Source organism: Lissotriton vulgaris, chromosome 6, assembly GCF_964263255.1.
Source record: "Lissotriton vulgaris chromosome 6, aLisVul1.2, whole genome shotgun sequence".
NCBI classification, from domain to species: Eukaryota; Metazoa; Chordata; class Amphibia; order Caudata; family Salamandridae; genus Lissotriton; species Lissotriton vulgaris.
The window spans coordinates 1,241,696,125-1,241,720,325 of NC_141694.1; the positions used below are offsets into that span (position 1 = coordinate 1,241,696,125).

At 45.3% G+C, this 24,201-nt stretch overlaps 1 protein-coding gene across 1 annotated transcript in view; it reads right to left on the minus strand.

The window, feature by feature from the left end:
* HNRNPU (heterogeneous nuclear ribonucleoprotein U) overlaps nucleotides 1–20,661 on the minus strand; it is a 43,324-nt gene extending 22,663 nt beyond the window's left edge. Inside the window, exons 1-7 of the mRNA XM_086927345.1 lie at nucleotides 19,813–20,661; nucleotides 19,240–19,351; nucleotides 19,080–19,153; nucleotides 15,614–15,753; nucleotides 14,697–14,796; nucleotides 14,145–14,257; nucleotides 13,586–13,849 (exon numbers count right to left, since the gene is read on the minus strand). Of these exons, the coding sequence (XP_086783471.1) occupies nucleotides 13,586–13,849; nucleotides 14,145–14,257; nucleotides 14,697–14,796; nucleotides 15,614–15,753; nucleotides 19,080–19,153; nucleotides 19,240–19,351; nucleotides 19,813–20,311 (1,302 nt within the window). The 5' untranslated portion in view covers nucleotides 20,312–20,661. The remainder of the gene's footprint in view (nucleotides 1–13,585; nucleotides 13,850–14,144; nucleotides 14,258–14,696; nucleotides 14,797–15,613; nucleotides 15,754–19,079; nucleotides 19,154–19,239; nucleotides 19,352–19,812) is intronic.
* Between the last annotated feature and the right edge of the window lie 3,540 nt (nucleotides 20,662–24,201).

Below are 24,201 nucleotides of genomic sequence, written 5' to 3' on the forward strand. Positions count from 1 at the left end.
TGACGTTTGTAATGTAATGAGCGACTCTTGAACAAAAAAACATTTGAACAAAAAACATTTGAAAAAAAAAATAACACATTTGAACAAACCCCCCCCCCCCCCCCCCCCCTCCCCCAAAAAGTGGGGATAGAGCGAGGAGAGTTCCGGCCAATCAAATTCCTGACAGGCAAAAGCCACTACTGAATCTATCAAAGGCATCAATAAGGTTTACTTACTCTCAACATCAAGCCATTATGGAGCTATTTAGTCTGGTTTGATGGAATATATCCGGAGCTTTAGGCTATCCTGTGCAATGGAGGGCCAGGTATCTGTGCTCCAAACAGCTCTTAATATAGATTGATTGGAGGACACCCTTACCGCCTGGCCTTCGGGCAAAGCAGCAGGCGATGATGATATCATACGGTGTTCAAGGAAATAAGACCAGAGCTATTCAGGGTGAATAAATGTTTAGTGGGTCCCTGCATCTTTGAGTATAACAAATATTGAAGTCTTTCTCAAGAAAGGAAAGCTGCCAGAGGTTAAGGGCTCATTTCGACCAATTTCTCGGATTAGTGCCGACACCAAGGTATTCACCAAAATCTGGACCCCCCAACTCTACTTCAATCGCAGCATTTCATAGGGCAGAAGGAATATGCGACATACCAGTATGCATCTGTTCTTAGCATGTAGGGATGCTGACATTCATATCTGTGCATAGATCGCCACCTAGTGTTGTGTCTAGATGATTGCACATTGTTGTCCTGGAATAGTCTAAGTATCACGAGATAGGTGGCTCCTCCCCTGGACTACAGTGCGCATGGGCATCCTCTCCATCCCTAGATTGTTTTTCGCCATTGTGGCAGAGATGGAGTGTAATACTGAAAGTGATGACCATGCCTGAAAATGATTCTGAGTGCTACAGCTGCGACAGGCACCGGGGAGGAGGGCGGGCGATATGAATGTCAGCAGCCCTACATGCCAAGAACAGATGCATACTGGTAAGTAGCATATTCCGTTCGAGGCATGTGAGCTGCTGAATTCATATCTGTGCATAGAATAAATAGCAGTTACCTCCTTAGCAGCGGTTGCCCATGCCAGCTGCAGCAGTCGAGAACAGCCTGTCCTACAGCAGCTTGCTGTTTGGAGTGTACATCTACGCAGTAGTGTTTGGTAAATGTATGTATGGTGGACCACGTGGCTGCTCTACATATATCCTCTAGAGGAATGTTACCTAGGAAACCCATGGATGCCCCTAGCTTGCGTGTGGAATGCGCTCTTGGGGGAACTGTTAGTGCGTTTAGCCTTTTGATAACAGATTTGTATGCATTTAACAATCCATCTGGCTATACCCGATTTGGAAATAGGGTTGCCTTTGTGTTGTGGAGAGAAGGCAACAAATAGTTGTTTAGTCTTTCTAAAGTCTTTTGTCCTATCGATGTAATACAGGAGAGCTCTTTTGACATCTATGGTGTGCAGTGCTCGGTCTGCCACTGAATCTGGGTTTGGAAAGAAAACTGGCAGTTCTATGGTTTGATTAATGTGGAACTGCGAGATGACCGTAGGCATGAATTTGGGGTTGGTGCGCAGCACTACCCTATTATCATGAATTTGTAGGAAGGGCTCTTGAATTGTCAGGGCTTGAAGCTCACTGACTCTTCGTAGCGATGTGATGGCTATCAGAAAAGCCACTTTCCATGTAAGAAACTATCTCACAAAAATGAAGAGGCTCAAAGGGTGGCCCCATGAGCCTGGTGAGAACGATGTTTAGATTCCAGACAGGCGAAGGAGGGTGTCTGGGAGGGATCACTGGCAGGCACTTTGAAGAGGGAAAGATGCTGCCTGTTTTGAAGATAAGCTGCCATGGCGGCCAAATGTATCCTAATGGAACTATACGCTAGATTGCATCGATATAGATGCAGCAAGTAACATGATGTTAAGTGTTTCCATTTGGCCGCATAGCACGCCCTAGTTGTAGGTCGCCTTGCCTCTTTGATGAGGTTCGTACAATCAGGGGGCAAGTTGAGGTAGCCAAACTCTATGACCTCAGGAGCCAAATTGCAAGGCTCAACTGTTGCGGATCTGGGTGCTGAATGTCTCCATGGCTCTGAGTGAGGAGACTGGGCGTGAGGCGCAGCCACTGAAAGTTCCAGGAACTTGGCCTGCCGTGCCCACATTGGAGCAGCCAGGATGAGAGTCATGGAGTGCTGCCGCAGTTTGCGCGCCACCAGCGTATGAATAGGGCTGGGGGAAAAGCGTACGCAAATCTGCCTGACCAGTTCATCCATATCGCATTGCCTTGAGACTGCGGGTGTGGGAACCTGGCGGCAAAGTTTTGGCATTTTGCGTTCTCTTTTGTGGCGAAGAGGTCGATCTCTGGATGACCCCACTGCTGGAAATATGGTTGGAGCACTGAGGGGTGACTCTCCCACTCGTGCATCTGATGACTGTGCCTGCTGAGCAGGTCCGCCATCTGGTTGTCCTTGCCTGGGAGATGTTTCGCCATGAGGAAAATGTTCCTTTGGATGGCCCACTTCCACATGCTCTGGGCTAGGTGAGATAGCTGCGGGAGTGTGTGCCTCCCTGTTTCTGGATGTAATACATGGCAGTCATGTTGTCCGTCCGGATCAACACGACCTTGTTGCACGGGTGCAACTTGAACTCTTTCAGTGCCATGAAGATTGATATGCATCTTTTGCTGCTGTGCAGTCCATAGTCCTTGCACAGTATAATGGAGGACATGCGCCCCCCCAGCCCTGGAGAGATGCGTCCGTCGTCAGCACTACTTGTGGGACAGGCTCGTGGAACGGTCGTCCCCTGCACATGTGTGTTCCACCAATGCAGAGAGTTGTATCCACGACCGGTCACCAACACTATGTCTTTTAGATGCCCATGAGCCTGGTTCCACTGTCGTGCTAAGTATTCTTGAAGGGGAAGCATGTGTAGCCTTGCGTGCGGGACTATGAATATGCAGGACGCCATCATACCGATCAGCTGCATGAATACTTGCGCTGGGAGCGATTGTTGGGGCCTGAATTTCTGAATTAGCAGCTGCATGCTGTCGACTCTGTCAGAGTTCAGCTGCGCTGTTGCCGTTAGAGTGTTTATTGTTGCCCCTAGGTACTGCTGCACATGAGCGGGCTGAAGGTGCGAGTTTTGGTAGAGAACCCTAGACTGTGTAGGAGGTGAATTGTGTGTGACATGTGGCTGGCACACTGCTGGGCTGACTTTGCTTGAACAAGCCAGTCGTCCAGGTAGGGATAGACATGGATGTGCTGTCTCCGAAGGTGCGCAGCCACAGTTGCTAAGCACTTGGTGAACACTCGGGGCAGTGGTGACCCCGAAAGTAAGGACCTTGAATTGGTAATGCTGATTGTTGATGGTGAATCTGAGGTATTTCCTGTGACTCGGTGAATGGGAATGTGGAAATATGCATCCTTGAGGTCCAGGGTTGCTAGGAAGTCGCCCTGACTGAGCAATGGTAGGACCTGCTGTAAAGTTAACAAATGAAAGTGTTCTGACAGTATGTGTTGGTTGGTTGGGGGGTCTGAGGTCTAGAATGGGCAGCAGGCAACAGTCCTTTTTTGGGATTAAGAAGTACAGAGAGTTCACCCCTGTACCTTGCTCTTTTGCAGGCACGAGTTAGATTGCTGCTTTTTGCAGCATGGAGATTACTTCTTGCTGCAATAAGTGCATGTGCTCTGCGGACATAGGACGGTGCCTTGGGGGTAGGTTGGGGAGAGTGGAGGTTAGTTCTAGACAATAGCCGTATTGGATAAGTTGTCTCACCCACCTGTCTGTGGTAATGCCTTCCCAGACTGGCAGGAACTGCTGGAGTCTTCCCCCGACAAGTGTTAAATGGTGGGGGTGGTGTAGTGACAAGGCGTCACTTTGTTGGGAGCGGAGGATCTGAAAGTTATTTCCACGTCCTCTGCCCTTGGCACTGTTCTCACGATATCCACCCATTATTTTTTGTATAGGTGGTTTGCGTGCTCCCTTTGCTGTACTGGGCTTGCTGTAAAGCTGGTCCTCTAGATGCTCCCCTATTACCGGAGCGACGAAAGGAACTGCCCCGAAAGTGCTGTGACTGCAGAGCCCCCATGGATTTTGCAGTCTGTGTCCTTTATAATTTGAGGGTTGTGTCTACCTCGAGACCAAAAAGGAAGTCCGGGTTAACTGGCTGGTTGAGCAAAGTTGTTTGAATCTCTGGTTTAAACCCAGAGATGCGGAGCCAGGCGTGACGTCTCAACATAACACTAGTGTTAATGGCCCTAGCTGCCGTGTCTGCCGCATCCAGTGCACATTTGATGGATGCATTAGAAATCAACTTCCCTCCTGTATGATTATTTCTGCTCCCTCTTTGTAAACAGGCAGGTGTTGCAACAGCTGTTCTAATGTGTCGTAGTGAGCCCTATCGTATCTAGCCAATAGGGCCTGTGTATTTGAAATCCTCCAAATATTAGCAGCCTGTGCTGCCACCCCTTTGTGGGTTCTTTGAAAATGTCCGCAGCATGCTTGAGGACTCCTTTCAGCATAGGCAATGTCATTGCAGATTTTTCAGAGGTGGAGAAAGTATCAAATAAGAAATCTTCCTCCACAGGTTCTGCGTGCATTTCCACGTCATGGTTGAGGGCTGCCCTTTCTATTACAGCGTTAAACGCCGCCGTGTCTTCAGTAGGCGAGGTTTTGACATTGTAAGACTGAATGTCTGGTGCAGCTTGTGGATCATCAGGGTCTGCAGCATCAGTCCATTGCTGAGGTTCCTCCTGATCAGTGTCAGTATGTTAAGTGAACGCTGTTTGACCGTATTCATCACCCACGTCCTCCTCGCTTTGCGCTGGAGAATATGCCACTTGTGAATAGCTCTCAACATGTTCAAAAAGAACTGGTGAGGTGGAGGAGTCCTTCCGTTTAAGAGGGATTTTGTACGCCTCCAAGGGATGTTCGGGTGCGATTTTCCGTTTGTGGATGGTGAGCCTGCCAGATTCAGAGTCGATGAAGAGTTGACTGGTTGTCATAAGAGGGCTCTTGGAACATTACCCCCTCAGGAGTGGACTTCGAAGGCGCGGACAGTCTTAAGGATGTGTCTGTGCCTTTGTGCTGCTAGAGATGCTTGGGTAGAGCCGTTGGCGGCAGACCGTATTTAATTGGAGGGTGACCTGTGGATGAGCTGACCTTTTTAAAGCTTGCCGTAGTGTTACGATCCGAGCTGCTTCGGTGGCTCACTAGCATGCTTGCGTCGACTCGAGCTCACGGTGCGTAGCATGTACGGCCTTGGGCATTGATGCAATCTGCTTTTTCGGGTCGGGTTTGTTCTTCGACTCGAGAGCTTTGCCCAGTAGCGGTTTGAATGCTGAAATCTTCGACTCAGCCTTTTTGGCCTGGAGACCTTTGGTGTTGTCGCCATGCTTGGGCGTCGACGCCGACTGAGTCGAGGTGACGTGCTCGACTGTAGAGCCTTGCTTTGGTGCCCTGATCTGCGAGGCGGCGCCCCCTTTCGACAGTCTTTGACTTGACTGGCGTGGACGTGTTTGATGGCATTGATCCGATGACCACTTAGTAGTTTCGGTTCTGTAGGTTTCGATTTTGAAAGATCGACCAATGGCTCAGTTGAAGCATTCTTAGCCGGGCCTGGACGCGGGGCTATAGAATGTTGAGTAAGATCTTGGCTAAGGCCTTCCGGCGATGCCTCGACCTGAGCAGTAGGGAGCGTATAATCAGTATTAGGCCCGCTACTGCGGTTATGTTATGTTAACATTTATACAGCGCACAGCTGCCCCAGCAAAGGGGCGTCCTGGCGCTTGGACAGATACTACAACATAACATGCAGGAAGAGAGAAAAAGGAGGGACGACTACCCAAGTACAGGAAACAAGAAAGTTTTAATAGCACGCCTGAAGGCGGACAGATTATTCAAAGCTTGAATGTGCACTGGGAGTGAGTTCCACAACCCCGCGGCAAGCACTCGGTAGGAGCGGCCACCCATTCTGCTGAGTTTAAAGCGGGGACAGACCGCAAGATGAAGAGCCTCCGATCTCAAAGACCTCGAAGGAATGTAGGGATGAGCAGGTTGGCAAGTGCAGGCGGCGAGGAGAGCTTCATGATTTTAAAGGCCAGACAGAGCGATTCAAACTTAATCCTTTGTCTGAACGGCAGCCAGTGAAGGGCAGAAATAGTGCTGGAAACAGAGCAATGCCTGGGAAGACCAATAATGGCCCGCGCCGCAGCATTCTGTACCCTTTGTAGCCTAGATGCCTCAGCCTGGTTTACCCCCAACATCGGCGCACTACCGTAGTCCAGCCGAGATAGAACCGAGGCTTGGACCACTAGCTGCCGGGTGGAAGGGTCAAAGAACTGGAGGACCGGTCTTAAGCCTCGCAGGGTGCCGTAGCAGGTGGCTGCAACCTTCTTCGTATGGCCAGTGAAGGTGAGCGCTGGATCCAGCCAGACCCCCAAGTTCTTTACTTCGGAAGCTGGGATGGGAGTGATGCCCAATTCTGGAGGCCACCACTGATTGGGCCAGGCTCATCACTGGAGTCGTCATAGACGGCCCGATGGCCTTTGCGTCTTCCCCTACCTCGACGACATCTTCATGGGCCTAGTCCTCATAGTCTTCGTCCACATCGAAGTTGGAGTCATGCTCAGACGCTGGGTCCGACTGCTTGTCAGGATCTTAGTCGGCGCCTTCTTCGTCACCGGCCTAAGATGTTTTCCGGCTCGGGCGCGGACTTCTGCGCTGGCGGTCTTGCTGCGCGTCGAACTCGAAGCGTCTTCGACCGGAACTTTGAGCAGGCCATACAGCTGGCCTGGTCATGGTCCGGGATAAACATTTATTGCACACTGGGTGCACATCAATGTGAGGGTATTTTGAGTTGCAGACGGGGCATCGTTTAAATTGACTTCGGTCCGTCGTCGTAGTTTGGGCCTCTGGTTTCGAAACTCAAAAGTGGCCTTCGACGTCCTGTTCGAAGAACTGGAGAAAGTAGGCACCGAACGAGATACCGACGCCCCGAAGGCCTTTGAAAAGAGTTAACAAGTTTCCGAACTGGAGTCTAGAAAGTACATCCGAACCCAATGGCGGAAAAAAACAATCTGGGGATGGAGAGGATACTTATGCGCATTGTAGTCCAGGGGAGGAGCCACCTATCTGGTGATACTTCGAAGACTCTTCCAGGACAACAATGTGCATTCATCCGGACCCAACACTAGGCGGCGATCTATGCACAGATATGAATTCAGCAGCCCACATGCCTCAAACAAATCTAATACTAGAATAGGTACAATACTATTGGACGCAGGGCAGGTGTTTTAATGCAGAGCATTGGAGTGTGCGGGCCATGCTAGGGGCTTTTGGTATCAGGGGAATCTGTTCTCACCAGAAGCATACAAAGAGGCGGCAAGATGGCGGCCGGTCACTCGGCTGTGTGAGCTGGCGCTGGGAGCTCGCCTGGCTAATTCCACCCATGCATGTGACCGCTATGATGGAATGAGAAGAAGGCAGCGTAAAGATTAAGTATATCCAAGGTTATATTTTGGCAATTGACCCAGCTACGGGGAGAATCAATCACAATACCTCTGCTTGATTGTTCCCAGCTTGTCTCGGCCTGTGTATATGGCGCAATGGCCCAAAGATCGGCCTGTGTATATGGCGCAATGGCCCAAAGATTCAGAAGACCTGCGCTGTTCCCAGCTTGGCTCGGCCTGTGTATATGGCGCAAAGGCCCAAAGATCGGCCTGTGTATATGGCGCAATGGCCCAAAGATTCAGAAGACCTGCGCTGTTACTGCACACAGAGGGCGAGCCCCGGGAAAGCCCTCAGCAGGGGAAAAGATCTGCAAGCTGCCCACAGAGCAGAGGAGATTGTCGCAGGAGCTTCGGGTCACATTCAGGCGGCCTCCCTCAACCTGCAAGCGGGGAAATCAAAGAAGTCTGAAACTTCAGTGAGCGGGGGTCCCGGTAAGCAGGAGCAGGCGGGGAAAGCGACAAGTCGTAACAAGCTCAACATGGAAAGTTTCTCTGTTCCTGCCCCCAAGCGGAATGGGTCCCCTCATGCTGAGCAGGCTGGAGGTGGTGTATCGGTCCAGATGGCGATCCGCCCAAGTAGTAATGTGTTACCTGGAGACATTCCAGAGATCGCTTCCAAAGAGATAAATTAATTTCATACCACAGCACCTCTCCTGACCAATGGAATTATGGGAGATGGGGGCCAGTTAAGTCAACAGAATCTGAAGTGCTCAGTAAGGACATTGGTATGGCAAGCGCAGAAGATATTTAGTTAACAGGTCCTTGCTGACGGCAGTGGATCGAGTAAAGAGACTGAAGGGGAAGATAAATTCTATTCTATGTCGGATCATACAGGGTCCTCAGAGGATGGAGATCCTAATAAAGGACGGACAATGATACCAGACCATCATGGCACATCGGGAAGAGAACCGTCAGGAGAGTTCGGACACAGGGGGAGTGTTGCAAGATGCAGAACTCAATCCAGAGAGTGGCCAAAACATGCTCCGATATAGCCTCTAGAATTGTGGAGGCCATTTCCGCCTTGAAGGACGACCTGGCAATACAGAAGGGTGTTGCAGATATGGTCAAGCACAAAAGGATGACATGATCTGGAAGTTAACAGACCTGGTAAACAGAGCCAAGAGGAACAATAAGAATCTTAGGAATTCCGGAAGGCAGTGAGGGGTCTGATGTTAGTTTGTTGTGGAACTTCTCTGAAGCATTTCCGGACTTAAAACAGTAGGATTGGCAGCGGAGGTCCAACGAGCACATAGCTTCCCTTTCAAGCCGAAGTCTGGTTCAGCCATGGACAAGCCCCGGGCTATATTGATCTGCCTAAATAACTATCTAGCGAGGGAGTTTACGACCTTGCAAGACCAGATAGGAAGAGTAGGGAAAGATTGTTGTGAGTTTGTCAGACCAGACTTTGTCAGGCAACAGTTGAGCAGAGGTGGCAGCTCCGCCATATCATAGCAGCATTTCAAGCGAAAGGGGTGCAAGCTTTTTCTATCAAACTCCATCTAGGTTCATTTTGTATGTTTGTGGCTAGTCATCACAGGGGTCACTATTTTTTCCCCAGGTATAGATGTGGGGGGAGGGGTTGTTTTTCATTAGGTTGCACTATTTCGATCCTCCCCCATTGGTTTTCTTTGGCTATAATCGAAGAAAGTATCCAGGGGAGAGCGGTGGGTAGCCAGCTCGTCTAACCATCACAAGGACCTAGGTCCTGATGCCTCGTAAGGGGGTGTAGGTGATGGGGAAGTTAGAGGGTATGAATAAAAATGGTGGTGCTTTCATAGCAGTATTTAGTGTGGTCAAGACCAAGACTTCTGTTATGTTTAAATGGTGCAGGGTAGGCTGCGTATAGTTACATGGAATATCTGTCGCCTAAATAATGGCAAGAAGCGGGCGCTCTTATCTAAAGTTTTAGAAACCATGCAACCTGATATTTTAGGTCTACAAGACATGTGCCATGGGAAAGCAGGAGTGTCTGAAATTGTTAGGGTTTGATCTAGTAGCGTGCACAAAACAGTCTTCAATGATCAGAGGTGTGGCCTTACTGCTACAGCACAGGGTTTTCAAGAGAGCAAAAGTGGATGGATCTGGAAGATGGTGTTAAGTCGAAATTCTGATTAATAGACCGGTCTCGATTTGCTCAATCTACGGATCAAATTTAGATGACCGGGAAATTCTGAAATGTCGAACTAGCATTGTGGCCGCACCCAATGATGGTTTGTGGGGACATGAATATTCATTTGCCAGGCAACTTTAATCTTTTAGGCAAAAGTATCATGGGAGGAAGCCAAGGGTCTTTCAGGCCCTTCAGTATTTAGTCTCCGAGCACGAACTCAATGTCTGGCATAGGCACAAAAAAAAAAAAAAAAGCGGAGGATGGGTATACGTATTACTCCACCCCTCACAATAAAATGGTTCAGCTGGTAGGGGAGGCTTCGGTCGAAGTTCCCCCGAGAACTTGATCAGACCATAATGCAGTGATTGTGGAGTATCCATGGGGGAGGTTGGTTAGAGCCCCTAAACCGTGTGGACTTTTGAAAGATAACTTTTTGGATCAGTCATCGCGGGATCATATGACTGATAGTGGAATTTCAGTTTTAATTTAAAGACTGCGTCAGATAGTACAGTGTGGGATACATTTAAAGCCGCGTGGAGAGACCAAGAGCTTCGCAGCCTATTGGTGTAAGACCATTCAGGAGCAGATTAAAGGCCATGTAGAGCAGTTATGGGTCGTAGAGCTGACGCAGATCATCAAGGACGGACATAATACGGATCAAAGTCAGATGGTGGCTATGGTGAAATCTAAGCCATTTGAATTTTTTGGGAAGGACTTGGCTGCAAAAAACTCAATATTGTGCGATGACTTACTAGTGTTTTGGATCAGCATGGCCAGGTTCAGGACACTCAGGAGGGGGTTATGGATGTTTTTGGAAGTTTTATACTCTGCTCTATAAGGAAGAGAGGTTATGACATCTAGGGAGTCTCCGGTCAAAGGATTCTTGCAGTGTATAGATACCTCCAAAGTTACAACAGACCAGAATGAAGTTCTCTCAGCCCCAATTGTATGGGAAGAGGTTGAATTGGCCATAAAATCTTTGGCTAACAGGAAGGCCGCTGGTCCGGATGCTATTCTGCTAGAATTGTATAGGGCCTTCGCCCAAGAAATTAGACCAGATATCCTAACAGTTTTAGGGACGCCTAGAAGGGTATTATGAATCGTGGAGGCAGACAACCATTGTGCTCTTTAAAAGGAAAGATAAGCCCAAGCTAAATCGGTCATCTTATCAGCTGCTCTCACTAACACAGATAGTAAAATATATTTGAAAATCTTAGCCTCTAGGCTCGCCGAAGTTATTACCCCATTAGCGTCTATACAGCAACACGGTTTCATCCCCGGAAGGGACACGGCTGATCATGTAAGGCGGGTCATTGCCCTGCTGGATTGGGCGCAGGCCAGTCTGCCCATGGGTAGCCGGTATTGGTCGCTGAGAAGATGTTCGATAGGGTCTCCTGTTGGTTTCTGTGGTCAGTGCTTCGCTGGAAGGGATTTAGCACAGAATTTATACGGGCACTGCAAGCATTGTATATCTCCCCAGTGGCAACAAATCGTATTTCATGGCAGGAACCTGGGCTATTCAACATGGTAGGGGCACTAGACACGGCTGTCAGTGTTCACTGTTGCCCATGGCTCTGTACATCAATGCCCGATCGGGATCGCCACGGAGGGGTTCAAGTAGCTTGGAATTTTTATCTCAAGGGGAGATGCGATCCGGTATGAGAAGAATCTTACCAACCCTCCAGAGATTCAAACAAGACACCGCCGTTTGGAAACCGCTCCTGCTGTCCCTACTGGGGCGGGCGGCTTTATTTAAGACGATGGCGCTTCCACGGTTTTTGTATGCACTCCAGAACTACCCTGACTTAGCTCCCCCTAACTTCCACTGGGGTCGTACGACGGGGGTATAGCACTCCCAGACTTCCGAAATTACTACTGGGCAGCATACCTCATGGCCATTAATCATGGCATTTACAGTGGTGGAGACTATTCCGGGAAGTGGGTGGCAATATGGTCAAAATGGAACGAATACCGTGGGAACTTGTGTGAACACCCCCCCCCCCCCGGAGATCCCCCTCCCTTGGCGAACCTCTAATGCCGTAATAATCTATGTACCACTACCACCTTATATTAGGATGTATAGGAAAGTATACTTGTATAGAAGTCTGAATGCAACACTGCAGGGATGTGGAATTACCCAGGACATTGTTTGGGGTCAACCCCCTGCAGCACAACCCCTTTGGCTGCCAGTTTGCAGTACCACATTATGGATCAGGGAAGGGCACTGTTTCCAGTTAAGGTAATATGTTTTTCCATATATCAATGCTGTTCAAACGTGTATTTATGGTTCATTAATGGAAAGCCTTAATTATTAGAGTGAGCGCTCCAAGTAAATGTTGTAAGCTCTGACTGCACGGACGGTAGTTCCAGTAAAAAAAGTGAACACGTTATCAAAGTCTAGCAATATAAGGCTCTGTATAATGCTCCCAGAATGCTCTTTGATTTGATGCAAATATGTGCTTGAAAGCAAAACTGATGCTTTGCTTTCAAAACAAAATGTTCATTAAAAAAATTTAAGTAGAAAAAAACATTTTGCTTAACTACTGTAAAATTCCAGGTACCATTTCTTTGCAGCGTCATTTAGTAACATATGACACATGCTAGTACTCCCCAAAATATTCCAAATGGAAAATCAGTGACACCAGTGTAAATAAGATTATGGGAAACAAGCATTGGCAAAGCCAGTAGGTCTGAACTTGGTCAGCTTTTTAGTTGTGTGACTTGTTTTGGCATGGTTTATACCATGGTGGGAGCTGCAAGATCCTCACCATTGTAACAAACATTGGCAAAAGCAAATGTTTTTGGTCTCAAAAAGCACACACTGCCACAGAAGTTAATGGCACTGAACAAAATGACTGAGTGTGCTGATATGCTCCTTGTGAAAGAGCAGAATACTGGCACTCAGTGAAGCCAGCCGATACAAAAAGAGAATTTTAATAAACACAAAAGGTCACGGTCAACGCCAGGGGCCCAATTATTAAAGAAAGCTTTAAAAGTGTACCCTAGGGATGTCCTTGCTTTAAGTGCAGCTCTGTGGCTTCGTGAATTACCAAGAAGTTACAGAAGTAGGACAAGAAATAGTACTAGTAGAAAATATTTGTGTACTGTATTTTAGAATGAGCAAATAAGCATGTGTAGATTTGCTCATGCGAAAATCTGAGTGTTTGCAAGTTCACTTTCCTTCCAACCACTTATTTCCCAACTCTGGCGGAGTAAATTGCCAACATCTCAGTATTGGAAAAGATTAGTTTCGAGATGGTGAAAACTCTTAAAACATGCAAGTTGGTAGGTTTGACCAGACTCTGAAGGCATTCTAACCCTGGAACTATTACTTACCACTACCTTCAGCACAAGTATGTAAATCTGCAGAAACGTGGCAACATAAGAGGATTGCAAGTAGACATACACTACTATGGTATGAGCCGTGGCATTGTCAGAGAGGCTGTATAAGAGCTCCTATGTAATGAGATTGCTGCCATAATTTGTCGCCTCACTACATGGCACCAAAAAAACAAGTGGATTTTGTTACAGGACAAGTAGATTTATGAAGTAACCTGCCCCATGGACTAGTAGATATTTTATTAAATTCCACACCCCTGCACTGTAATGACTGAATCTAGTTGTAATAACCAACTTTCTCTTTTTTGCAAATAGTGAAGGGAAAAAAAAGCAGATGTTTGAAGACAGCACAGCTCTAGTTTCTTGCGTCAATTCCCAGCACAGACCAATGACAATTTCAATTCTCTAGGTTAGCAAATATCAGAGTGAAATGCCTATAAAAAGCTAACACCACTTCACAACCATCAGCACAGAAATACCTGCACTGCTGCATAACGAGAATCTTGCAAAAATGCTGGGAAACAAACCAGGACACAAAAGGACCTCTAAACAAGGTTGATTTCTATTTCAGCTCATTTGTGCCATCCAGTGCCACAAGAATGTTAGTATGAAGATGTAGCAATTAAACACTTCTTACCTCACAGTCTTTCTTACTGTCTGGTCCAATGGGCCCGCGAGTGCGCTCTTCCAATGGAACATTCTGGATGAATGTGTATCCTTCAAGTATGGGGAAGTATGGTTCAGCCTTCTGTCCAAAGTTGAACTCAATTGCACAGTTGTGGCAAAGGACATGAGGGAAAAGTGGCTCTTGTATGACATCCTCACCAATTTTGAACGCCACACCCAGGTCCTTACCATTTCTGGTGTAAGAAAGCTCAATTCCGTCATCTCCATCAAAATTCTGTAAAACAGTTGTTTATACATGCTTAGACCATAGGTTATGCATTCAAGTAGAGACAGCTGCAAATATGTACTTGTCAGTATCAATTTGGAAGCAAAACAGCCGATTGTGACCAAAAATGTGCTATATAAATTCAACTAAAACGGAAAGGGGGGTCATTCTCATCCACTTTGGGTGGATGCTGAGCCCCCACATCGGTGATTCGAATAATAAAAGCGAGTTGGCTGAAAGCAACCCAACAAACCCAAAAAGTCGCAAGCTAATTTGAAAGAGACAATCGTTCACATTAACTTACAACAAAGCATCCAATCACGTCATTTTCATCATACTTCTCGCCATAGTCCTCAGTGGTGCAGTTGAGAGTCTTTAGGCCTTTCATTGAGTAACCATAAGAATACTCTTCTTCACCTGCCAAACAATAAAAAGTCACGACATTAGCAAATCAACTTACTTTACAGGTGTAAATTATTAACAAATGCTTGCTCACGAGGTAGCCCGACCCAAAAAAGTTAGATGGGAGAAGTTTATAAAATCTGGTAACAAATTAAGCACCTAAAAAAAGGTTAAGGCCCTTGATTATCTCCCTATCAAAGAGAACCAATTGTCTTTTAATGGAAGGAACAAATTTGAGTAAGAAATTACACAATCCCCCAGTACATAAGTTGGCTATCGTTCAGACGATCCATGTTAAGGCAGATTGCCAGAAGTAATGCTGCCCCCACCACACACAATAATATCAACAGAACACGGGTCTAAAATAAAGCCCTAGCTATGCGTCTGCGATGGCCATTGAGCGACATATGATCACTACATAGAAATATACAGAAATAAGTCACAATTAACTTACCTAGAAGCATTCCACATTTGTTTAAAGACCAGCCAACACGCACTTCGTGTATATCTATATCTTTAGTATACAAGTGTTTAACTGGGATCTTCTCAGTCACCTGGTCAAAAAATATAAGTCAAGCTTGCTTTAGTGCAGAATCTTGATTAAATTAAACACAGTTTTAAATGGCCTAATCAGCCCCTTAACACCATCCTGATCAGCATCACCCCCAATATAATTGCCTGCATTCCAGCTGCTGGTTACTCGCGGCAATGGCAAGATGCGAATGCTGGCAGCTCCAAAAGGCTTTAAAGCAAAGGTTAAATATCTCAGTGGAGCAAGCACGAAGGGCATTAAAGGATATGGAGAAAACGTGTATGATTGCAAACTGTATATCTAACCTACGCTACAAAGTCAAATCCTCTGGCATGAGTGAGCAATAAGACAAATAGACACACAAGTACAGGCCACTATTTGCCAGTTCAAACTTTGCTACTTCACTTCCTTACCACGCAAATACTTACCATGTATAAGTCCGAAAATGAATAAAGGCGAAAAGCACGCATGTCTCCTCAGAAAGGCGGTGATAAGAGGCCAACTTTAAAGTAGCAGAACTACAAGGTGTATTTTTTTATATTTGTCGGGTCCTTATACCATAATTGTTCCCAAAACACTAGGCAATTTTACATACCTTAAATGACAAGTATGGTAAGGGGTGCAGTAGCGGCACCGAGTGATCGCGTAATATCCCAGGTACAAAAAGTTGGACAAAACAAACCCGTTGAAATTGCTCCACTATGTGTTGTGCACTGCTCCAAAAGGCATGAAAAAAATGCTTCTACATTAATGCAGCAGACTCCACAGATCACTAACTCAGTCGCTGCGTAGAGCTCAGAGTTAAATATCATTCCACCCAATAAATAAATCAAACTAACCTTCATCTCAAAGCAGACTTTGCCTTTAGAAACTCCATAGGAAGCCCTCCCTCCAGCCCAAAGGAAGGCAAAGCTTTCCATGGTCAGAGAAGAAGCACTTAAGCGATCTCTTGAGATTTTGAAGTGAAGATCACTGTTATCTGTCAAGACAATAAACATGACAGATTATTTGGTCTTAAACCATTCAGATGCCTGGATTAGTTTACAGAAAGCATCATAAGTATTTGAAAAGTTAACATGTAACAAGCATATGTCCTAGTAGACTACTGCACAGATTAAGCATTACAGCAAGCAGTCAACAAGGACTGGAACAATCTGATGTTACGCCAACTATGGAATAAAGTAAGTTAGCACAATGTTGGTATTCATTGCAACGTTGCTTTTTGACATTATTGCAAGCGATGTAAAACTTGCAATGCAAATCGGCAAAGTCAGTACATTAAATCTCAAGTGCATTTGATTAAGTAATTTTAAACTGAGCGTATTGGCATTTTGGAAAACGCCTCAATGCAATTAATGGCACACAATGCAATGTGGATGTCAATGGAATATACAAAGCAAGGTCTGAAAAAGGTTGGGAAGGCACTGCAATGTATCCAAGCTTACCATCATATATCGTGTTATGAAAATGCACTTTTTAGTGCGGTCCCACGCGCAACAAAACTATTTTAACATCACCCAAAACGTGCTCCTGGGTGCAACAACGTTTCAGTTGGAACCAACACTATAGTAGATAAATGCACGCTTCAGTTTAAATCGCAAGACTCATTTGATATTCGTGTCACGGTTAATAAATGCCAACCAGAAATTAATGACCAAGGAAAGTAACCCTACTGTAGATTTAAGCGTTGGAAACGGACCAGGACCAATACCCTGTCCATATTTACTAATGGGAAAGGTCCCTATATTTTGCTTATTGGCTTTCCAAAAGAAGGACCCACATCTCACCAGCCAATTAAGTGCATTTAAGTGTATTAAAATTGTAAAGTGCTTTGGGTTTCTACTCTGCAATATGGGGTTGCTACCTCGTCTTTTACAGTATCTAATGCTGACAGATGGTCGCCCTAGAAGTTAAACAAAGTTTAGTTTTTACAAAATGGCATATATATGCACCAGTTGAAACAAAGTATGCTTCCCATAAACCCCAAAACATCATAGTTCCGACACCTTCCTCGAAACAGAAGCATGGCCCACACACTATACGCTAGTCTTTACAATATATTTGCCACTTCTTTGAGTAGGCGATACCGACCTTATCTTCAGAGCGCCTATCCAACACGCCCGCACACCCAACCATCCATTGTCCAAGTACATGTGCATTTACACACCACAAGCTATGAATATGTGAGTGAATGGTGCTGGCTACAAGTCAAATGGGCCTTGCACAACTCTTAACTAAGGACTGTTACGGCAACATTAAACGTCATCCTGGGAGTCTACAGTGCACGAAAGACGATATCGAAGCTGGCATGACATACTTCCACAATAATAGACACCGTGTGCAGCAGGTGTCAGCTTCCGACATGATTTAAACAGGCTAACAGGCCGTGATAAACCAGATACAGGTGTATTATGGTCGGATATCACAGGTCAATCAACAGCAGGTACTTGCATTTTTCTTCAACCCCCTGGGCCAAAAGATTTGGCTTCGAAAGCTAGGTGGCGTGAGGTACGTCGCCCTGTATTTGCAAGCAATCAGGAATCACATGGGTTTCCCTGCTGAACTGATGCGCCATGCAGCTATTTACTTGAATAAACCATAACATACAGAAATCTGGTAAGTTATTTACACGTTGATCACAATGAAATAGAACCCTCTTTAAAGACATGTTAAAATGGGATAGTCTTCAAAATCCAAGAATGAGTGTCAGTCACATACAGAAGTACATAAGATTATATCTCTGCCTCGAGGGACGTTCATTTTAAGGGATGGTTTTCATAACATTAATTTAGAAACATGCATGTCTCCCCTGAGATTACGCCATTATTGAACCAAGAGGGAAGTCCGTGATCATGCTTGCACTCATGCTAGTCTAGGTTATTATACACGGAGTTGGGAAGGCGGGACTGATCAACGTTTTTTGGTTCCACATTATACAATTCAGCTACAAGTTTGGTATCTCTTCGGTTCTCACTTTACATCACGAATAGTGCTTGTTCTTGGCACCACAATTTAAAATGTGGATGAAGGCATAGCCTCAGGACAGGACCAGGGATTCCAAGACAATTTCGAGCTAAACTAGATCCAGGCCCTTTGTCTTGAGCTTTCAGTGGCCTACGAGCTCACAAAGGCAAATCACAGGACAAAGGCACATAAAGTATCGCGTAATCTATTGTTTCAGGATTCATGCGACTGGGTGCGCTGTTTCACTGATTAATCAATGTCTTATCTTACAAAATACTAGTATTTAGTAATATTTTTCTTCCAACCTGAACAGAAAGTGTTTAACCAAGAGCACACAATTAGTCACAGGGTGAGGCCAAGATTAAGAGGTTCCATGGAGTTTATTACACATCTAGGGTACGAGCGGTCCCAATGACACCCCAAGTCTACTCCGACCAAACAAATGTCAATGTGCAATGGAACCGACAGAGACTACTTTGCAGACCTTTAAAAATAGCGACTTGAACAATCTACTCGACCTAACATGACCTGTAAAAAGTTCTCAAATTGTTCATATACAAGTTCAGCATTTATACTGTACAGAAAGCTTTAAACTAAACTGTTTCTCCATATATAAGAATCTATTCGCATGATGCCCGACTTCCATCTTAGGTAGCTTCTAGCAGTCATCAAGGCGTGAATGCTTCTCAGCACCGGTTTAAAAACTAACTTAACAAATATATTACTAAAGCATGATGAAATCCCACGAACATCCAGCTTTCCCTAAAGTCAGTCTCAGTTACAAACATGTGATTTCAAAACTACTGCAATATGTCGTTACATATTTTTACAGTTCAATTACAAGTCAATTAGATGTTAGAAACAAATTCTGGTTATCCTACAGCCCGTTCTTCGTCAACCCGCTAGAATGCAACAGTAGGCCCCAAAATTAGCTCCCACAGGTCAAACCTGACTCGCAAAATAAGCGAGTAGATTTCGCGAGGTCCTTTTCTGACAGCAATACACCAACGATCAATTCAAACTAAGTCTATTGCCACAACTAGAACCACAGACCTCGTGGCTGTGATTCCTTATAGTACTCCTGAGGTTTATAGAAGCGATCGAGAGCATAAGGAGATTGTGAGGCCGAAAATTCTATTTCACTCCAATTTAAAAAAGTTAATTCGTGCGGATACCGGCTAAGTATGCTACTTATTTAGAGGGCAGTGTAGAAAGAGACCCTTAAAGTACTTCTCCGGCTCACTGTTACCACATGAACCTAGCTATCTGCACCAGTGTATTCGTTTTGTGGTACTACTTCACCAAGAAACTCGGCTATTCGTAAACAAAAACAGGACTTACATGCATCGAGAGAAACTGCAGTGTCGTCTAGCTTTTCATCTTCCTCCTCTACTGGTGGCTGTGGTGATTTGGCCCTTAAGTGAAAGTACACAACATTTAAAATAAGACGCGCAAAAGTCAGGATAGGCGCTCGTGTTTTTTTATTTTTTATTATCCATACCGACTATACTTGTTTTCCTCGATATACTCATAATATCCACGGCCATGATCTTCACGTGGCCTCTTGACACCCCTCTTCTTGTCGCCCGCCTTAGCGTCGGATTTAGAGTCGCCTGTAAAAAAGTGGGGTAAAACACTGAGGAATGGTGGCGGAGAGGAACACAAAATATAGCCAAATCACTCGTTTCGACTGCGATTTCACGAGGGAGGGGAAAACTGAACTTCATTGTTAACGATCCCTTATAAGTGTCAATATCTCGATACGTTAGGACTGCAGAGGGAGTCCCTTAAATAAACGCAAGCATTGCCAGGTCAAGGATGGTCGTTTAAACTTGGCGGTAAGACGAGGAGCCATGTCCACCGCCATAAACACGCCTTCCAGAGACCATGTGCGATGCACAAAAGCGCGCATACAAAGAGCCCGCGCTGCCCCGCCCTCCATGGCAGCCATTTTCTGCAGCGCCGAGCTGGGCGCTTGACTGCAAATGGAGGCGCTGACAGCTGCGTCCCCTCCCCCACTACAGCACCATGCCTACCACCGGCTTATGCACACCATGTACACCGCCGTACTCACCCGCGGTTGCCTGCTCGCTGCCCGCCGCCTTCTTGGTAGTCTCTTTTTTAGCGTCCTTCCCGGAGGCAGAACCGTTTTCACCATCTTCATCATCGTCCTCGCCCACGGGGATGCCTTCGTCCTCCTCCTCTTCCTCGCCCTCCTGAAAGCCCTGGTCATCGCCATTCTCGTCCTCACCGGAGGCCTGAGCTGCGGCGGCATCCTCTCCTGCGTGTTCCCCTCCATCCTCCTCCTCCATCTCTTCTTCTTCTTCCTCCTCCTCTTCTTCCTCCTCTTCTTCCTCCTCCTCCTCCTCTTCTTCGTCCGCTCCAGGTTTAGAGCTACTCTTGGCCTCCGGCTTAGGCTCGCCCGAGCCTCCGCCGGCCTCCTCCTCGTCCAGAGCAGTTTGCAGGCGTTCCATCAGTTCAGCCTTCAGCCCTTTGTCTGAGAGGTTACGCTTTTTGAGCTCATCTTTAAGCTCGGACACCTTCAGCTTCTTTACGCTAATTGGTGAACTCATTGCACCGCTGAACTGCTGCACCGCGACTGCTCTACCTCTTCAGGTAGCGGCGTGGGAGCCCAAGATGGCGCCACAAAGCTGCTAAGCGCGCTCACTTGGGAGGGGCCGGGCGCGACCAGAGCGACAGACGGTAGCCGATGAAGCACAAAAAACACGCGAGCCCCCGAGAAAAGGTGCACGCGGACAATCGGGGCCACCTGTGGTTGTAACAGCGCGACAACTCCGAATGCGTCCGGCCCTTCCTGCCCGCGCACGATAAAGAGGAGAACCGTATCGCGAGCACGCAAGGAAAAGGGTAACCACTCCTAAAGGACGATGGTGCACGTCACTGCGCCGTTGCCACGTGACCTCTGTCTTGGCCCCGCCTCCCATCTGTCGTATTAATCTCCACTTTAGGGGACTTTGAGGAAGGCTGCTGGCATGGTGGGACTATCATGCAGTGCAGGGCAAAGAAATACGAGGGGGCTCTAATAGTAAATAATGTAGTGATGGCGAATTCATATTCCATTAGAAGTGTTTGTTGAACCAACCCCGAGACTGGAATCTGGTTCCCCAGTTTCAAAGTCAGCAACTATGTAGGTTTTAGGCATTCTGTGTTTAGAATGTTGCTTCCCTTGCTGCTCGCAGCTATAGAACATAAGTTGCCTCACACAGTAATTAAAATATAGCAATATTGTACACTTATACTATATTGTGCCCTTTTAAGATTTTAGAAAAAGATTGGAATCGGAGGAAGTTACACAAGTGTCACAATGGTGAAAAGAGGAGATTTTGCACAGCGACTTAAATTGGGCCAATGTGATTAGAATGAAATTGTGCACATTGTGTAAAAGCCTAAATATAAAATTTGACCAGGCGACACTGTCGGTTGAAGCTTCAAATGTGGAGCTTAGAACAGCAGGAAGAGAAATATCCAGGCAAAATGATATGATGTACCTGAGAAAGAAAGTGTCAGTCCATTATATGATGAATAGCTGGGAGAATGATATGTGGTACCCCTATTTGGATGCACTACCTAATGCTGGAATAAGAGCTGAAGTGCTCCGATGGAGAATAGGGGTTAACCGTTGGGTATCTCATGGAAATAGAAAAGCAGAATTGATACAACCGGATGGTAAATGCCGCTGTGGATTAGGTACCAAGTGCGACAATTTACATATTTTATTAGACTGTCAAAAATTTGTGTCACAGCGGAAACTGTTTTAACGACCTTTGTTTTTAAAATATGTCATAACTGAGCGCCTGCTAGCAATTAACCTATTTACTGATATGCCAAATCTTGATATAGCAATCGCCATGGCAAAATATATGAATGCGGTAAAAAGGGCTCTTTTGGAACCAAATATGATTGGATAGAAATTGGCATGGAGTTATAGTGGGACATGCTCCAAGTAAATTGTGTTTAGGTAGGAATACTATCCTTACGTTATAGCTTGTCTGTGTTGCTGACTGCAATTTTAGGAGTATTGCTGTACGAAATTTTTAAGATGCGGGAGGGAGGCAGGAATTGCCCCTGCAAGGCATTGTCCTTTTTAAAGTATCCGTTAAATTGTTTTGTATATGTTTTAAACTATTTATTGTAATATGTATTATGTTGTTCGGAGACCAATGGTCTAATAAACATAATTTTACTGACTATATTGTGGTATACATTTTGTGGATTTCACATAGGTTATGGAGTTCATTGGTAAAGTTCATTTGAGTAACATGCATGCCAACATTTTAGACAAGGAAAGTGGGAGATTTTGAAAAAATAATTGGACAATGTTTTTTCCCCATTGACACTTGCTAAAAAAAGCAATTTTCAGCATTAAAACATCGCAAGTCTCTCGCCTGAATTGCGTCTATTGGCAAGTATTCCTTAATCAACCTCAGTTGCTTACAGTCTCCAAAGACGAGCTGCAAAGTCACTTTGTTCAGTGGTTTGCAGGTTGTCTTCCCAGCCACCGTGTGATTTCGGCTCTTCACCTGGTGACCATGAGAAGGGAGCCAAAATCGTGTGACAAATGAGTTAGCAAGTTGTTGAAGATCATACGCCAAGCTCTTTATGTAAGTAGTGATCTTTTATTAAAGAGCACAGCAAACGAGGTCCCCACGCAAGCTGACCAAGTCTCCAACTGGCATTCAGAGAATCCTCAATAGAGAACCAAGAATGCGTACAAGCATTCTAGAATAATCAACAATGAAGAAAGAGAACATCTTTACAACATACCTTCCTCCATTAGGGAAAAATAGGAAACATATCAAATTAATAATGTACATTGACAACTTATAAGTAAAGAAGGTTAAAAAGTATTACTTGGTAAGAATATTTCAAAATGTAAGATAAGTGGGAAAAAACACTAGAAAATAAAACAATAATCATTTAAATATGCTGGTGGTCTGCGACACATCAGGATCCTGGAATCAATAGACAGAGGAACATACTGTTTGTTTTGTACATTACTAGAATCACAAGCATCGCCACCACCAACATTTTGTTTACTGGATGAACTCACAGACGAACTGGAATCTTCACATGTAGAATATATATAGCCACTATTCCCACTGTTAGAAAAAACAGGATGAATAACATCCTTAGGAACAGTAACATCCTTAGAAACAGTCGTTTTTTTTGGTATAAAGCCACACAACGAAGGTTCCATGTCTCACTATTAGCTAAAACAATGTAGTGAGCATATACTTCTTTTACACAAAATGGACCTTTGAATTTAGATAAACCTCTTGGAATTCTTCCTGACTTTATTTTCACAAAATCTCCCTTTGAGATGCGAGTGGAAACCATAACATTGGCATTAAATGTGTCTGAGGAATTGTAATGATTATAACTCCCATGAGAAACCTACTCTCTAATCCAAGAAGGAGTAAGTTTAGTGCCAGGAGATCTTCCTCGCATTATTTCAAAAGGTGACTTTTCATTAATACCATGTACAGTAGTGCGATAAGCTCAGACCATATTACAAACCATGCATTGATTAAAATTGCCACTGGAGCAAGACATTTGAATTATTCCTTTAACCAGTCTGTTAATTCTCTCACACATACCATTACTTTGTGGGTTGTATAGCGATGTGCGATGATGTTTGACACCACAATTTGACAAAAATGAACGCATGTTATGAGAAACCAATTGTGTGCCATTGTCTGTGACGAGTATGTTTGGGTAGCCTTCCTCCTGGAAAAGTGTTTTCAAAAAACGTATGGTTGTGTCCGTAGTAATATCTTCTACAAAATTTACGGTAAGCCATTTAGAAAATAGATCAATACATACAATAGCAAAGCGTTGGTTTAAACAAAGTTCTTCCATCGGTCCAATAAAATATAAAGAGATGCCAGGCCATGCTTTGCCAGGATTTGTTAAATGGCCAGAGGATGACCCAACAGCAATTTAAAGTCTCTTCTCACCTTCTTTGCTAGAGGAACACTTTTCAATCCAAGAAGAGACTTGATAATCCAATTCCAATTCCAAAAATTCTTTATTTCGGCCACATAGGCCATAAAAGATACAATAAAATACAGTACATATATTACACAGTATTTACATATGAAAAGATCTACTGGGTCTGCATGGGGTAAGGAATACATGGTAGTACCAGTTCAGGGGGACATTTTCTTCCTTATTATCCATGCTGCCATTAGGAATTTTGAAACAGCAAAGACAATATGGCCCAGGGTGTTAGTTTTCATGACCCTGTATGCCTGTAAGTACTCCCTAAAACCCAGGTTTCGACACAGCGGTGCTATCCAACGCTTCCTGGGACTCTGGTAGGCGTGGCAAACAAACATTATGTGTAAATCATCTTCATCCTGAGTTTTGCAACAAGGGCAAAGTTTATCACCCCCTGTGGACCATTTATGGGTGAATACTTTGGTGGGGAGTGTACCAAACC